We start from the raw sequence: 18,864 nt of genomic DNA on the forward strand, positions 1-18,864 counted from the left end.
GAAAATTAATTTAAAAAATATAAAAACAAATTCTAACATTTTTGAAATACAATTTTAAAAAAGAAAACTTGACGTTGCAAAATTTGTTCTTCATAAACAAAAGATCATTCCTCAGCCCAACCCATCAGGAGCCGGTGTGTGTAATCCAAGCCAGAGAGAGAGTTTGAGTTTTTGCAAACTGGAATTTTACTACATTTCCTTACTGTTTTCTTGAACCTGGTTGAGGACATAGTAGTTAAACCGGCTTGAGATAATACCCGAGTTATAAATCTGACAAATTAACCTTAAAATATCAAAAGTTACGTCGTTTTGATAAAAATGTTTCTTAAAAAAAGTTGATGGATTTTTTAATCAGCGATTATAAATTAACTTGGGCTTTGATTTAATTACGGCAGGTCACCTCTCACTTTTATTTGTTCTAAGGTTCCTCCTGGGCCGAGGGCATGGATACACCTACCAGGCTAATGTCCAGAGTTGAGCAACTTAGATTGTCGTGTCATTGGCCCACGTGGAAACCTTGCTGGTAAAACCAATAAAACCACTAACATGAGCTAGGCTTCACTTTGGATCTCTATTTTTAGCTCTGCTGTGAAGAATATTAAGCAATCCTGAGTTCTAAGATTCAAATCTTTCAGCAATTAAAACAAAAAAAAAAAACTATTTTAAATATATTTATGGGTATTTCTAGCGTATGGCACGAGGGGATCTGTTAATGGATCTAATTGAAAGGTTTCATTTATATTATTAATTGATTTATTTCAATAGTTGAATAAGATCCTATTTCATAATTTAATATCGCTGTCTATGTAAATTAAATCATTCATATTATTTAAATTAATGTGTGCTATTAGGGATCATGATAGAGAGATTATTCAAAAAATTACAACAAGTAATGGATCGTGTATTTTCTTTTTAATCATGAAAATCTTATAGAATGTTAGGGTAAGTGACTAATTATTATAAAATTATTAAAATATTTTTTTTAAAACAAAATACATAGGGATGAATTCTTGCACTGGCTATACAATATATATTTATTTATTTTATTTATTTATTTAAATTTACTTATAAAAATATATGTATATTTGTAAAGCAGTGCTAATATTTTTAAATTAAAAACAAATTAAAATAATTTTTTTATATTTTATATTTTTAATATCAATATATTAAAAGTAATACAAAAACATATAAAAATGTCAATTTAATATTTTTTTAAATATAAAACAACTAAAGTGACTAGATACACTTAATATTTATGTTTATTTAGTATTGTGCTGAATAATAATATATATATTTTAATATAAAATGTTTAAAAATATTAAAAAATAATTTAATATTTTTACCAAAAAAACAAATCTAGACGAAGGAAAAAGCACAGACCAAATCCAAACAAATATAATCATATCTCCTCTCCACAGTTAGCACCAAAAACAAACCCGCATTCCACGTGTCAAAAAACAAGAAGGGTCATATCCAGAAAAGGCAATCACCCCTGCACTTTCCTGCAGAAGTTTCCATTGCCATAAAGTAAAGCTCCTTGATCAACAACAAAATGCTTATAAACTGCTGCCACTCGTGCTAGCAGGCAGCAGCCATAACCACTCCACCACAGCCTTCTTCCTCCATGCGGATTTCAAAGCCACTCCTCAGCTTTATCATCTCCAGATCCTGAAAATAGAGCTTTATTTATTTTTATAATATTTGAAAATAAAAGAAAGAAAAGAAAATAAAATGGCTCCATCTGCTTCATCGTCATCACAGCTTCAAATTAATGAAACCCAAACCCTAATCCCAGGTATTCCAGACGACATCGCTTCACAAATCCTGTCAATGATACCGTACTCGCACCATTCACGCATCAAACCTACTTGCAAATCATGGCACAGCATCAATCCTGGTCCAGGACCCTATTTTTACTCCGCCACCATCTCCGCCACTCCAACCACCTCTTAATAATCTTCCCGCAGGATCCATTCATCTCTTTGCCTTACCTATTCGATCCGCAAAACCTCGCTTGGCGTCCACTCCCACCCATGCCGTGTAACCCTCACGTTTACGGACTCAGTAATTTCACTTCGGTTTCGATGGGCCCTACTCTACGTCCTCGGTGGGTCCCTCTTCGACACCCGGTCTTACCCCATCGACCGTCCTACAACAACATCGTTTGATTTTCGGTTTAATTTTGTTGATTTCCTGTGGGAGAAACTGTGTCCGATGATTTCCACGCGTGGTTCTTTTGCTTGTGTGGCGGTTCCTGATTTGGGCCAAATAATTGTGGCTGGAGGAGGGTCGAGGCATACGTGTTTTGGTGCGGCGGGGAGTAGGATAAGTTCGGTGGAGAGGTATGATGTTGGGAAAGATGAGTGGGTGGCAATAGACGGGTTGCCGAGATACAAGGCAGGGTGTGCGGGGTTTTTGAGTGGGAATCGGGAGGAAAAGGAGTTTTGGGTAGTGGGAGGGTATGGAGAGTCGAGGACGATTTCGGGGATTTTTCCGGTAGATGAGTATTACAAGGATGCTGTTGTGATGGATCTGGAGAAGAATGGATGTGGGAAATGGAGGGAAGTTGGGGATTTGTGGGGTGTTGCGGGGAGAGGGAGGCTCGGGAAGATTGTTGCTGTTGAGGAGGCTGAAGCTGAGGGCTTGGGAGTGAATCAGGGTCGCCCTGTTGTCTTCATGCTTGATGGGGATGAGATTTTCAGGTGAGTCATTATAATGTTTTTCCTGTCATTGTGGTGAAGTTATTTGTATTGTTAGTGTTTATTCTGTATTCGAAGTGATAGGTGCTAGCTATTGAATTGAAGTAATTAGCTAAGTCACTTGCATTTCTAGTTAGGGTTTATGCTATACTTGACGTTGCTGTTAGATGCTATTTGATTTGTCTGTTTTAGATGCTGTTGTGCTATACAGAAGTAGTAACAATTCACTTCCATTTAATGAACTAAAGAAGCATGCTTAAACAGGTAGATTGTTTAAGTAGACACGTAAACTATTGCGGCAACATAGGATCCATTGGACCCCTTATTAGAAAAGGGAAAGCAGTTTTCCAAACCTGTGCGTAGAACTTGACTCATGTCGTTGCAACACGTGCATGGGATACTTCTAGGTTTCCATGTATCGTGTCTCTGAGGCCAGCTGGCCACAGGGTTCTGGTGGACTAAACCGCATATATTTGTCACGTGGTTATTAGATTGCCAAATACGCCAGCATAATACTATAGACATGTTCTGTGTTTTTCTAGTGTTTTTATCCTCCAATGTCATTGTATTCTATGTTGTGCATTTCAGTTACTTTAATTGTCAAGAGATGTTTTAAAAAATGCTACAAACTCAATAACCTTCGTATTCCATTGCAGATTGCATAAAACAAGAATGAATACTATTTAGGATCAATCAAGAGTCTTCATGAATTATTGACACATTGCATGCTAACAAGAGTAGGATACATACATGCACACATACATGCATGCATGCATGCATACATATATATTGGAGTGTGTTATTAGCAATTGCAGTTGGGATTAATATTATCAGATTATAGTAAGTCTTGGTCGCTATATATATATTGGAGTGCCTTATTAGTAATCGCAGTTGGGATTAATATTATCAGATTATAATAAGTCTTGGTCACTGATTAATGTGGGGATGCGTGGCTAGGTAATGCAGAGACTAATACATATGGTTCTGTAAATGGCGGTTTATCACGGGTATTCTAGTCTTTTTAGGTTCTTTTATTGTGTTTTTTTTAAGTAGCTAGCATTAGTGTTTGGTAGAATTTTCTTAAAAATTTAAAACTGGTGTTAAGACCACTACCCGTGCTAAAATATGGTTCTGCTGAAGCAGCCTTGCAATTCAAAGTAGTCTCAGCAAAACAAATTTGAAAACCATTGCTTCCAATTTGCAAGTACCCTTAGATATATCAGAGTGTCCCTCCACTCTTTTAATGAGACAGCCTTATGCATTATTCAAATGAAACATGTAATGGCATATTCCTTCTTTTCTTTCCCTAGAAAAACAATAAACTTGCCATTTCCCTTTGGCAATGTGAGAGAAATGTATGTTCTGGTGTCAGAATTTTATTTGAAATTCATTTGCATTGAATTATTTGAAATGTAAAATATTATGTGTAGGATGTTAGTTGAAGTGTTTATTAGCATCTTCCTTTTAAGGTAGTTCTATCTTTCATATAGGAGATGATTCAGGTGGATATGTGTTGCATTAGGCTATAAATGTTGATCTGTGCTCACTCCACTCACCATTTAATGATCCAGCTAGTGTTTCCACTGTACCTTTGCCCTCTCTTAAGTTACAAAATGTGTTTAAGCTTAGAAGCTATTTCTCTCTTTTTCTCTGCATGGGGGGTGGTTGCTTTTGCACATGTACATGGACTATTGTGTACACACATATCTATATATTTGTTTTTCTTAGACATGTTTGTGTATATGTCTTATTGATTGAATAAATAGTAACTTTCTATCTTGGGAGTTTTGGAATTCACTTGTTTATTCTATACTAATTCATCTTGTCAAGGCTAGTAAGAATGTATAATGGAATGGTTAGAACACCTGCAGCATCTATTTTCAGGTGTTTTCAAATGTGATATGACCATGTTTATTGAAAGGTCTTCATTCTGATCAACTCTCTTCTATTATTGTGTCATTGAAATTTGGTTTGATTAATGGTAGTGGAATGGTTATTTGAAGTCCTTGATAGGTTGAGGTTACCTTGTTTGTATGATCGACTTAGTAGTAAGGCAGCTTTGTTTTTGATAAGTTCTGGTGAAAACGAAATGCTAATGAACAAATATGGGTTGCTATTTTTATGTGTCTGTAACGGTAGATCATTTGAGGGCTTCTGTCGAATTTTGTAATAAAGTATACAATGTGTTAAGCGAGGGCACTAACAAGTGAAAAGACGGGTCATGCATGCATTTATGGGATGGTAAACTGCATTTGGTTAAGTTCCCCATAAGTTTTGTCTTAATATGCAATTTTCAATCAGATTTTCTGCCTTTTAACATGTAAAAATAATGCTCTCTTTAGCTTTTTCTCCTATGCACACATGCTCGTGCCGATCCTCTGAACACACATGCTAGCAGCAACAAAACTGCCTGATAATTTTGATGTTACTATCGTTGTGTGGGTTTTATTATATGACCACACAGAAAGGCACAAAAGGATCAATTTAGCCAGCCTGAAGTATTTTAGGATTGAGGCTTGGTTATTGTTGTTGTTAACTATGCATGGGTTACAAAATGATTTATTTATTTATTTTTGATGTTCCCTAGGAGTCGGTGATGCTAACTAATTCATGTGTTCCTCATATTGCAGATATGACATGGCTTCAAACTCTTGGCAGAAAGAGTCCAGTGTACCTCGAAAAGCTACTTACAACTCCTCATTTGGTTTTGTTGTGTTGGACGGTGAGCTACATGTAATGACTCCAGTGCAAGGGGGTGATTTGATGGAAACTCGAAGGTCACGGCAGCAGAAGAGGGGAGGAACACTTTTAGTTCAAATCTATCATCCTAAGATGAAGACATGGAGATCACTTGTTACAAAACCACCATTCTATTACCCATTGGATTTCAAGACTGCAATAATGTACACCATCCAGCTTTAGACAATTACATCTTGTGGTTATCATAGTTAACAGGCTTACAGCTACCCCATATCTGTAATAGTTGCGTTACCTGAGTTCCCGAATCTCGTACTTTACTCATAGCATCTGGTGTTTAGCCAATGTACAGATTGATGAAATGCCGCACAGCACCAATAAATTATATTCAAGTACATCGTTTTTTTACATAAATATGTAGCATGTATAAAAGCAACAGTGTTGTTGAGCTTTTGTAAAGGTAAAGATGGCCTAATAATTCATCATCACCGGAAATAAATGCCCACTTGAAATACAGCTCGTATAGTTTTTGGTTTTGGGGCAGGCTCACCGGCTCTTGCATCCTAACGAATTTTCTGCTGAAAAAGTCTCGACCCTGACCCTTGAGGGCATTCAATGTTCATTTCGAAAGACCTGTGAACTGATGGTTTTTTCTCGTGGCTTTTGTGAATTTCCTAGTGCTGAAGCACAGGTAGATTTGCCTATGCATGTGACGTGTGAACATTAGGATTGCCTCGTACGCAAGCAAACCCCAGCCTTCCCTTTCCTTCTGAACAGTTCGGTTCTGTAGTCAAGAGTCAAGAGCCCGCGTAATCTACCACCAACTACAAACGAAAAATCAAGTCATGCAGGTACGTTGGTATTGCGACTAACCCATCCATAACTCCATGAGGATGGAGGGTGCCACCCTACAAAATTTACATAATTAGAATAGCTTATACGGTTAACAAAAAAAATAAAATTCAAGTCATGGGTAATTATTTAGTATCATTATTAAATCATATCTTTCAGTACAATTTTTTTAATCTAAATTAAAATTAAACTATGTAAAAATTATTCTTTAGTTGACTTGACATATTAAAAAATAATGTAGAAAATTAATAAAAAAATATAATTGAATTTGAAGAGATATTCAAACTAAATTCTTTGATTTGATTATGACATATTCAATCAACTAAATTTGTATAGTTTAATCCATTAAATTTATAATTTGTATGATGAATTTCATTGTGTTTAAAAAGATTGTGTTATTTAAATTATTTTTTACTTAATTATATAATAATAAAAATAAATATTTATAAAATTGAATATAAATCAAATATCATGATGTTTATTGAGATTGTGATAATTTTATAAAAAAATAAATTAAAATAATTAAAAATAAACAAATATTAAATAAAAAGTTTTATAAATGAAAATAAATAAAATAAATAAAAGGAGAAAATGCATGTTAAAAAATAACCCACCTCCTTCATTGTTTATATAAACAGTGAAGGAGCACCCTAAAACTTTTAGCATCGAGTATATTATTTTAGACTTATTAAATATATAATATAGTTCCATGAGCGTGCGTATGGGATAATATAAATAATATCTTAAAATTTTATTTAATAATTTAAATTTTTAAATTGAGATAATTTTTTGACGTGATTTTAAAGTCTGATCAAGTAATTATGAGTTTAAATCTTATTATTTCTATTTATTTGATAAGAATCAAGTATAAGGTAATATCAATCTATATAAATTTTAAATGTAAATTTAAAGAAGTATGTTAAAATATAATATAAATTATATTTTAAATTATTATCTAATAATTTAAATTTCATAATTTGTAAGGAAAAAACTTTACTGCTTGGACGGAGAAACATGTCTGTTCTTGTCACATTGGATTGTTCGATATATTTGATCATTTTTTTCTAGATTGTTTACGGAAGTTCTATTGATTATAGTTTGATATAAAATCATATATTTATCCACGTTTACTCGTATATCCAATAAATAAAAGGAGAGAGAATTTTTATTCTATGAAATATTTTTAGTAAAAAGATAAATAGTGTCAGGAAACACGTAATAATGGAATGATCCAAAAATAAAATATAATTAGAGAAAGCCTCATAATTAAAGAAAATTGATATTTATTCAAGTTTTTTTTTTAAAAAAAAAAGTCAAATTAATTCCTTTGTTTTCTTGTGTAACATCATCAGTTATACATTATTTTTACATCACAACCGAACTTAACTTGAAATGGTTGCTCCAAACAAATTAAAAAAAAAAAAACAAATAATCAAGGTATAAGGATTGATCATCAAGCCTCATCATCTCCATTCCTGGCGATTAAAAGAAAGAAAACGTTAAGAAACTTGATCTTCTTCACGGATGTTCTTAGAAATGGAAGAAGCCACGGCATGTTTGGAAAACGCAGGAGGTGAACGTGCTACATTCCCAGCTATATTCATCCCTTTAAATTTGCAAGTCCCGCCGGCTCCTCTCGGTATGTAAGTGCATGGATTGGGACCTGATGGTGTCACAGAACCTTTTGGGAGGGACTGCAACAACAACCCCTCTTGCTTTAGCAATTGGTATCCTAATGGCCTCGTTGCACCAGGTTGAAGAGAAGCAGAAAGAATCGATAAAATGAAAAAAATGATGAACGTGCTTTCCCTGTGACAGAACCCCATCTCTTACAAAATGATCAGAACGTTGTTCTTGAAGCTTTTCTCTTTTCCCTCCTCTATTCACCTAAATGCCTTATCTTCTTGAGATGGAGGGAAATCAGCTCTTGTTGTGGTGCAGCAAAGAGAATTAATGGTCTCATATATATATAAACAGAGAACCCCAACCTTTGCCATAAGTTTGACCGATAGATGTCTATGTGGGCTTGCAAATACTTTTGAGTTTGACTTAGCCATGGGTTTGAAGGTTGAAACTAGTGTTAGAATTGATCAACATCCGTTAGCTTAGACCCCAGATTCACTGTCATACAAACCGAGGAATAGTTTCTGTTCTATAAGTTGATCCCCCAAAAAAATTGTTCGTTATCAAAGGCCAAAAATATTCAAGGTATTCAAAATCATAATGAAGACTATAAATTACTTTAATTTGCTGCATTATAGTTAAGCTAAATGCAAGCCTTACTTCGGCGTGGGAAAAAGGCACAACTCAAAAAGGTTTGAGGTTTTCTTTGTCATTGAATTCCAAATTGGAGAACCTGAAGTTGTAAAATTGAATTCAAATCGGTGAACCAGAATCTACACGGCTGCAAACAGTGGTTTTGAATAGTATGAATTCTTTTTAATGCTGCTCTTAATTAATTAAATGGATGTTGCATGAGGTTTTTTTCCTAAGTAAATAGAAATATCATATAGTTTAACAGATCATTTAATTGATGCATGAACTTATTTAAATAGCATACATAAAAAGAAAACAACAAGGATTGATACATTATGGTTTTTTTTTTATAAAAAAATAACACCGAAAATATAGCCGCGAAACCAAAAAAAGATTTCATGGGCCAACATGTTCTGTTTCATACAAGTGCAGGACACGCAAATCGCTGATGAGGGTCCTCTGTCGACACCATCTCTTCGGCTTTTTTAACCAGAAAAACAAGGGTTATCTTGTTGTTCTTCGAAGATTAAGAGGGAGTAAGATGTTAATTACTATAACCAATTCCTTATCTAATCCGATTCAATGAAATGTGCTTCAATCTTGATGCAGTTATATAAGCACAATTTCATCTCAGGCAATATCAGTTTCCATTCAATTTTTTATGCCTAGTTTCCATTCAAGTGCAGGCATCATTTGTTTCCAGCATTTCACGCAATGTTCTGAAAGTAAGGTCCGATACTTTGAAATCCTCAAGATGCAAAGGAGAATCACATTGAAAAAAGAAAATAGTCGGACCAACGTAATGGGATAGCACAGGCTGTTTTGCTCTAATCATGTCCAAATTCCCAGCTGGAGCTTACCTGAGGGATATTTTCAGAGTTTGCCCCTGGACTTGCTACAAAGTGAACAGTGACTGCTAGCTCTATCTTCGAACTTAACTATAGAAGCTAATTCATCGGTACAAAATCTAATTTTCGAGGACTATGTCTGATGGTATAAATACAAATATACAGATAGATCATTTAGAAAGTGCAGCCTCTAGTTTCTCCTTCAACTGATCAGCAGCACCACCTTGCGTCCGGATAGAGAATGTGTGAACAATCTTATCACCCTCCACGGACATGTTGCAGTCTTGAGCAGTGATTTGATGTTCTCTGAATGTTTCTATGATGGTAGAAACGGGGTGAGACTCCATAGGGCAGCTTGCCCTCACAACTGCGTCATCCTGTCTAGGCTGAAAATCAATCTCTGGCACTGGCAACTGCTTTTGATTATTGTTTACCATCCCCCTTTCAGTTTCTAAAACCCTGATCTTCTTCTGGAGATCAGTGATAAAGGTAATGGCATCTCCAAGCAGAGAGGCCTTGTCCATTTTAGAGATATTGGGAACCACAGCTCTTAATGCATAAAATCTCTGATTGAGCTTTTCTCTCCTCTGTCGCTCTGCTTCCACATGATTCAGTGGCTCTTCTCTTCCATTGGCAGGCTTTCTTCCTCTCTTCCTAGGTTTCCTCTCATCACCCTGAGGAGACAAGTCATCCTTCGGCTGCTCCAAACCACCCACCAATGTGTCAGCATTGAAACCCACAATGGTTTGGTTCAGATGCGGAAACAGTTTTGCTTCATTCTTATCACTAGGGTGCCCACTAAAAGTACTTCCATAATCTTGATCCGTACTCATTGCTTGCATTGTATAAGGTTCTGAGGTGAAAATCAGTTCATCTTCAACCTTGGGGGAAAAGTTAATGCTAATTGATCGTGATTTTGAGCTAACCAAACTCAGTTCACGTCCAAAAATTTTTGGAGCTGCCTTTGCCTGTGCAGTATTAGAAGCCCCAAAGATGCTTCTTGCCTTCTCCACAAAATCATGCTGCTCAGGAATTGATTTGACCGAACCAAGCTCCAGAACTCCAGATTTAACAGGCAAAAACACCACTGTTTGGAACCCAGCTGATCTTGCTAAAACCGATCTCAATTGATAATGACCTAAACAGCTAGGCATGCCCAGCGCCCAAATTGATCTACCAGACTGGTATGCCTCCCCGGGGCCATATGTTGAATCACACGGAAATGTAAAATACATTGAGGTTAAGTAAAACATCTCCACATCTGAAACCTCATCCAAACTGGCTGCAAAATTATCATCGTTTGTTCCATTAAAGCACATATGCAGTTTTTGAAGCACACGCTTCTTCACCTCTTTTCTCTTCTCAGCTCCCTCCAATTTGCCATCCCCACTAGAGCTTCCATCTCCAATCCCCTGGCCCTTCGGGTCCCGGCAAATTCCATCACCCCAGACCAATATAGACCCACCAGTTTTCAAGCCAGATGCATGCCAGAAAATCGCATAACTCCAATTGAAACCTTCGGCAAGCTGGACAAGACCCTGCTGCACACCCAAACTAACAGGTGGCGAAACCAAATCATTCGATAAGTTTTTGGAAGCCGACGTGATCAAGAATTCACAGGCCTCAACACCCAACACTGATTCCACCATACCCTTTTCTCCATTCACCCAAAATTTCTCGCCCATGTTTGTCTCACTATCAAACCAACCTCAACTTTCTCAAAAACCTGTATCCTACATAAATCCTGCTCCCATTCCAATATTCAAACCACTCCTAATCCATAAATTCCCCAGTTTAAAAGTAAAAATAAATAAATAAATAAGTTAAATACAAGGCTTGGATTCTCAGCAGACTTTAAAGATCACACAAACTCAACAGAACACCAAGTTTCACATAAAGCAAAATGTCTGTTTACAACAAGCTTAAAAAAAAAAAGCTTACTAGGAAGATAAGATCTTGACCCTATTTCCACAACACAACACGTTGTCTAGTTACGGACAGTCAACAAATACTTGTCTAAATGTAGAGCAGGGAACTCACCTATGTATGTGGGTTTGTCTTTTCGAGAATTTTCAGCTTCCAATGATTCTTCAGTTTCAGCTGTCTGAAGATTTTCTCGGTGTTTCGGATTCAAGATTAGATCTAGTGATAGGGTTGTCTTTTTCACTCTTTTTGTTTTTTTATTCGTTATTTCAGCGGGTGTAAATGTGTAATAACCAATAAGGTTGTAGCGTGCTCGTGTCACGAGTTGGTCACTTTTGCTTTTTGACGGTCTGCCACATGCGAAGCACGTTGCTCGGGCAATCCTCCTGCTACCGTAGCCACTAGTTTTTTTAAAAGAAAAGAGCAAAGGGGCAGTTTTAAGAGCCCAGAGCCGTGTGGTGATGGAGTTTCTTCAAAGAAACCCAAATAAGCTCCGTCCCGTTATACTCGTTGGGCATCTGTTACTCGTATTTGTCAACCCCTTTACAGGGTCATTAGGACAGAAAAGGTGCCGGAAGCTCAAGCGATTATAATGTTTTTAAAGGAGTAAAAAAATCTACAACTTTTAATCATCGTGATTGATTTAATAATATAATTAAAAAAAATAATTATATAATTAAAAAAATAATGAATAATAAAAATAAAAATATTTTTCAATATTATAAAAAGATATTATCTAAATATCATTAAAATACCACATTGATCTTATTTAATAATAAAAAAACTAAATAAGAATACTCAAGCCTAATAAATAGAAAAATAAAAAAAAATTCAAGCTCAATCACTATCAAAGTAAGAAGGATGAACTGCAAAAAAATTAGTTTAAAAAAATAACTCAAGTCAATATGTAAAACTCGTTATCTAGTTATAAGATTAAAATAATTCTTTATAAAAAAATTAAATAAAACAATAGAAATAAACTCTTAAGCAAACTAAACCATAAGGCAAAACTGGAATATATATATAAACAAACTTGAGTCAACTTGATTAAGTTGTGACTTGGGATACAAGATTAGGATAATTTTATAGAGAAAAAAATGAAAAAAAATCATGAAATTCAAGGTTTAGTAATTTCATATTGAAAGATAAAACTGAAAAAAAAATATTTAAAAAAAAACCTGAAAAAAAGATAGAAGTAAAATTGAACTAATAATCGAAACTCATGAACTGGATCATGAGACCATGATTATTCTATAAAATAAAAACTTGAAAAAATCATGAAACAAAATTTCTAATCATCCAATATTAAAAAAATTAAAATAATAAAGACCAAATATGATATAAAAATTAAATGAAAGAAAATAATAAGGGGCTAAATTTAAAAATAAAATAAATAAGATAAAAGACAAGAAAAAAATATCAATAAAAAGAATGAGAACTAAAATTGAATACAAAAATTAAATGAAATAAAATGTTGAGGGGTGAAATTAAAAAAAAATCAAGAAAGGAAAAAAAGCAAATAAAAACAGTAATCAAAAGAATAAAAAAATTGGATAAAAAATTAAATTAAATAAGATGTTGATGGATAAAATTGAAAGAAAAAACTTCAAAAGGCATAAAAAATAAAATAAATAGCAATAAAAAAATAAAAACTAAAATTGATAAAAACAAATCAAATTAAGATAATACATTTGGTTTTTTCTAGGGCTAACATGAAATTTAAAGTAATGAGAAAGAAAAAAGAGAGGAAAAGAAAGAAAAAAAATCAAGAAAAAAAATCTATTATAGACTTTTCGTTGTCTCTTCATGTGTACCTCGATCATTATAAATATAAGATACAACATGTTTACTGCTGTTAGGAAAGATGATGCTTGACCTCCAAGAGGTATCGTATGCATTGCTCAAAAAGTATGAGTGCCTTGCAAGCATGAACGTAACACGTGCGAACCAATTTATTTATTTTAATTATATTTATATTTGTTGAAAAAATAAATTACTCCTCACCTAAATCAAATATAACTAAAAATTTATGATAAAAATATTAAAATGCCCTTGAGAATCAATTTTATTTTTTAGCTTTTAAAAGATAATGAAATCATTTTACTATATAATTAAATGGTAAAAGACAAAAAGCCTTTCAACCTATGTTTATTTTTTCTTTGTTTTTAAGGTTATTTAAGTTATTTTACTAAAAGTTCAATTTATCCATACTTAATATAATAATAACATACAAATTATATGAAAAAAAATTATTTTACCTCTAATAATTATAATTAATTAAATAATTTTGTTTAAGAATAACAAAATAATTATTTTAATGTTTGATATGTAATGACATGTTTTGTATATAATAGAATGTAGATCCTTATTAGCTTTTTTTTTTTAATTTTAATTTTAATTATTCATGTTTGGTTCATAAAAAGTGATTTCTTGAAAATAAAAAATTATTTATTTTTTAAAAAATTATGTTTTTATGAAAATCACTTTTTTTTTAAAATATTTTCCATGAACAGGACTTAAGTTTAATTTTTGATGACCCGCCTTACAATCGGCAAGCAGGAGGAGTAGAGGATGGATTTGGCGGTACAGTTATGAATTTGTCTTGAGCCAGCAGCGGGTGGTGCAGGAATGAGAGCGCCACCATCCGGGGCTGCTGTGCTGGTTGCGCTCTGCTTGCTTTTATTTATTTATTTCTAAAGACTTGTATCCGATGCTTTGCTGGGTTCTTGCTTAGACATACAGGCCTGAGGCCTTTTTAGTTGATTTTGTACCTGTTATATGGGCCGGGCTGCCATGGCTGGGTTAGTTGGCTCATATAACGTTTGTTATGCTTATGTTAATTGAACCTGGGGGTAACGTCCAAGAAAGTACTTATCAAGAATTCAAGATTCGACTCTCCAAGCCCTAGACCCGACCCTTTTAGGTTGGATCAACTCAACTCTGGAGTCCTGAACCTTGTATTGCTCTAATCTTGAATTTCAGGAGTTCTTTATTTGATCAAAACCAACTTAGCTCGAAACATAATCCATTATTATGAAAAACATGCAGTAATTATACATGAATATTGTAATATAAAAATAAACTTAAAAGAATACAAAATTTAATGTGATTTGATAACATGCTTATATTTACAGGAGGAAGTTTTTATTTTTAGTATTTTAAAATAGAGTTATATTATATGTATATATAGTAGTTTTTACGCCGTTTAAGAAATCCTAATTGTTTAAAGACAATTAATAATTTTTCTATTTTTGCTTGGCACACCCCGCTCTACTCCAGTATATATTTACATATGAGCTATAAATTACAACAATAATTCATATTCATTCTCTATAAATTACTCTTATATTTTCAAAATAAAAACTTTTAGATATAATTTTAAAATTTAATTAAAAAATAATTCAAGGTAAACTGAGGTTATGAATCAAAAAAGTTGATTAATTACTTTTTAAAAAAATCAAATTAAGGTTGTTTTGAAAAAGAAAAAAGAAGAAGAAGAATTGAAAGAGTCAACATGTTGATGACACCAAATCAACCAAAATCAACCAAGTTTTTTATGTTTTTTATTTTTTTTAAACACAAACCGACCTTCGGATCTCAAGCCGATTTATTGGACCAAGTTTTAAAACAAGTTTATTAGAAATATGTTTTTACATTAATTAGGAATAATAAACGAAATATGTTTATAACTAGGTACACTTGTTGTGTAAAAAACTAGGATCCATTAATTAGTAACCACCGTAACACTAATTAACTTCTTCCCATTTAATAATTTCTCATGCAATCGTCACCACAAACAAGACTTCAATTACAAAATCATATACATTATCTCTCTCTCTCTCTCTCTCTACGTCTTTTATCCCTAGTCCTATAAGCGACATTCAACTTTCGTTGCTTACCATAGAATGCAGACAATTCAATTAATTTGGCCTTAATTATCTTGTGATTGTCTATAAAATACAAGAAAGGAAAGCTTACTTATTGGTGGTGCTGTGACAACAAGAGCCGTCTCTTCCATGCATTTTCATTTACTATAAAAAAAAATATAAGGAAGATTCAGTGGCTCCTGTTTTGCAGCCGCCACGAAGATTTGTAAGCAATGATGAGTATGTTTTAATATGATATAAAAAAGGCATAACAGAGTTTAAAATTTAGTGTATCATATCAATCTTTCACATTTCCACAGATCTCCCAGCTCGATGAGTGTATAAAGAGATCTTCGCATAAAAAAAAACCATATATATATATTACATCAATCAAGCTCCAGTATATATTATTGCTTTTACAGAAAGAAGGGCTGCCTTTTCATACATCCAACCTTTTCCACTGGCGGATTTTGGAAACTTATCAACATAAATCCATTTCATGACAAATGGCTCGATTTTTTATTTTTTATTTATTTTGTCTTGTTCGTAGAAATTCATGAGCAATAAGTTGGCGTCTTCCCTCACAACAAAACGTGAAGTTACCAAAAAGTAAGGAAGAGGTACCTTAAATAATTCCCATAAGCACTTTGACGTGGTCAAGAAATATCTGCGATGTGTAAAGCCAAACTAACTTTGAAAAAGACTTAACTAGCTAGCTGATGGATGGATGGATATATATTTTAAAAATCCTCCATTAAAATTATCATAATCGATGGAAGAAAAACCTACTCTCCCAAGACTTTACAATAGTGGTGCTTCCGCTATGAGATTTTATGCATATACAGTAACCTTTCTGGCATACTTTCAAGCTTAATAATGTAAAACCAGCTGCACTTTAATTAGACCTGTTTGCCACGCATCCTTGCTTTTCTGGATTTGAATGAGAAGTGTTTATCCCGAGGCATCAATCTTCTGGGGCCATTTATAAGTTCTTCCTCTTAGCCAATCCCAACAAGCTTCTGCCATTTCAAGCACTGGTATAAATATTCTCCAGTGGAATGGTGCGTTAAGTATATCAAAGACCCTAAAGCTTACACACACACACACACACACACACACACACACACACACACACACACACACTCCCTTCCTTTTCTTTCTTTGTTTTTTTTTTTTTAAAAAACAAATAATGAAAAGGATAGATGCATTTAAATTTTCTAAGGACGTCCAGCGCAAACTGTCTTTCACCCAAAAACGAAAGGACCTGCAAAAGTGATACCTTGGGCTGCGCCGTGGTACTGGTTTGTTTTCACTTTGAATTTATTTATCCAAACTAAAACCTTTTCCACAAAACATCTTCCATATATCCATGCTAGGATAATATATATTAACTAGTGCTTGTGTGAGATTATAATTAAAAAACATACAATTTATCAGACAATAAGTAGTGTGTGCATGATATGAACGCTAGCTTTCAATCTCACCATAAAATTACTATACAAGTTTAATTTTAATTAATCAAGGCACAATCAAAGTAATCAACGCAATGGACTTGCTTTAGGCTCACCAATTATTTACATCTGCGGCAAGACTTTTCCCCCCCGCATATTAGGTGGTGTGTAGGATATAAATGCGTTAACTTCCAAGGCATGAGGATGGCCAGCCAGGCGATACATGGAAAGAAAATACTAAACTATAAAGTATGTGGAAACATGATATAATGGCAAGAAAAGCGTCTCTCTCCCCCACACACACCCAAAAATTAAAAAAAAATAATGAAATTGATGATGAAAAATATTGCATCATTATTTATTTATGAAAATTTTAATGAAAAATTTTCAATGGAAATTGCAGTTGAGAATAGCAAGGCAATTAAAAAAACTGAAAAAATATTTTTTACTTGTCAAATCACTATCAAAATATTAAAAAAATACCAATGCAATATTTCATAGGCATATAATGAAGATTCTATTGGCATTGAGTAAGGTTAATGAAATTATTAATAACTATTATCGAAATATATTTCGTCAATATTTCAATTCCATCAGAATTTTTTAATGTTGATGGAATATGACATCATAACTATTATGTTGACAAATTTCTTCATCAATGTTTGCATCAGTAAATTGCTAGAAATTTCTAACAAAATCATTGATGGAATAGAATCTTCTATTGATAATTTTGTGTGAGATAACAGGGGGTCGGGAGATCTTGAGCTAAAAGGTCCAAAAGGGAGAGGAAAATGTATACATGTATATGCATTTAATTGAGCCAAATACATCCTATTTTTTTATTGGAGTTCTGCCATCATCTATGCTTTTATATTTTACATCTCAATATGTAGTTGCTCCTAAACCAGTTCATCAAAGTTTTGCGATGCATTGCTTGGGTTACAAGCTGATGTGTCTATAGTTTAAACAATTTGGTTTGTCCTCATTTCTTGTGCCGATGTCATAGGCATATTATAAACTTGATTCATATAAAGTCCATCACTTGCAACAGCCTTCAACCATAATTAGGTATTGTGAGTAGGATAGGTAGACGTGTCTTCACCAAATTTCACAATTATACTGGTGTTATATGTCTCTTACAAAAAAGAAAAAGTTAAATTCCTAAATCCAATTTTATTTCATAATATTAATGCAAATAAACAATCTTGAAGCAATGACAACTATATATAAAAAGCATACAACAAACACTTTTGTTCTTGTATCGATAAACTTTTTCTTTTTTTGCGTCCTATCCCCCTACTTTATATGAGTTTTTTCACCTAAGTTGTTTTTCCTGTAAATTAAATAGTATGTTAAAAATCTCACAAATAAACATATAAATAAAACTTAAAAAATATAACAATGAGCTAATAATTGTTCTAGTGTGCTTGCTCATTGAACCATGAATTTCTTTATTTTTGTTTTGTGTACTAGATTGTGAGCATTTTCGAAAACTTTCTAATTTCATAAATTGTTGAAACAATTTTCAATTACTTTGTTATAGGCCTAATTGGTTTTTTATCAGCATAGTGCCACAAATCACGCAACTTGGAAAAAATATTTGTTAAACAAATAAGGTAAGGAAATAAAATAATATAAATTTACTATAATATAACATTAGTTGATTTAAACTTACTTAGTTGTATTGTGGTTTTCTTACACTCTCTTGATAAACACCTTATTGCTCTTATCTTACCAAAAATTTTCTTGAATTAATTTCAAACATTAATTAGTTTTAAAAAATAGTAACTCAAACTAGAGTCTTTTTTATCTAAACTAAAAAATTTTCCAAAAAACATCTACCATGTTCATCCATTTAGGATAATCATGAAGTTGACTCATTTGAAATAATGGTTCTTTAAATGATGTTTTCATCATAAAGTTGATCGAATGAACAATTTCAACAGTAGTAAATCTAAAAATCAATTCATTAAAGGTATCATGGAGAAAATTCATATAATTATTTTAGGTATTCATTAATTTTAATTAAGATTTTTTTATCACATGATATAAGTTAGGGAAAATATTTTTGCTTTTCAAGATAATAAACCCTATTAAGGCATTTTTATGGATCATTTCCATAAAAATTTATTTAGGCACACAAGCCTATAATAAATTCAAAACACCATATTTATTCACCTGAATAAATCTTTATCCTAAGCCACAGACAGACTACTAGTTAGAAACCCATTGTTGTAACCCATTTTTAGGTCTTTGCATAAAAAAAAAAATA

At 33.0% G+C, this 18,864-nt stretch overlaps 1 protein-coding gene, 1 long non-coding RNA gene and 1 pseudogene across 2 annotated transcripts; 2 read left to right on the plus strand and 1 right to left on the minus strand.

The window, feature by feature from the left end:
* Positions 1-1,437: 1,437 nt before the first annotated feature.
* On the plus strand, positions 1,438-5,910 carry LOC105126753 (F-box/kelch-repeat protein OR23-like; annotated as a pseudogene).
* On the plus strand, positions 2,711-4,399 carry LOC105126752 (uncharacterized). Its single transcript, XR_842474.1, has 2 exons — positions 2,711-3,449; positions 3,482-4,399. It is a non-coding gene; the product is annotated as an uncharacterized LOC105126752 (long non-coding RNA).
* A 3,314-nt stretch (positions 5,911-9,224) lies between the features above and the next one.
* On the minus strand, positions 9,225-11,568 carry LOC105126754 (transcription factor bHLH3-like). The gene is made up of 2 exons (XM_011027716.1): positions 11,393-11,568; positions 9,225-11,125 (listed from the first exon to the last, which is right to left on the minus strand). Exon 2 carries the CDS (start codon positions 11,035-11,037, stop codon positions 9,523-9,525), a length of 1,515 nt encoding a protein of 504 aa, XP_011026018.1. The 5' UTR covers positions 11,038-11,125; positions 11,393-11,568; the 3' UTR covers positions 9,225-9,522.
* Between the last annotated feature and the right edge of the window lie 7,296 nt (positions 11,569-18,864).

The sequence above is a fragment of the Populus euphratica genome, unplaced genomic scaffold (genome assembly GCF_000495115.2).
Source record: "Populus euphratica unplaced genomic scaffold, PopEup_1.0 scaffold30.1, whole genome shotgun sequence".
In the NCBI taxonomy this organism is placed as follows: Eukaryota; Viridiplantae; Streptophyta; class Magnoliopsida; order Malpighiales; family Salicaceae; genus Populus; species Populus euphratica.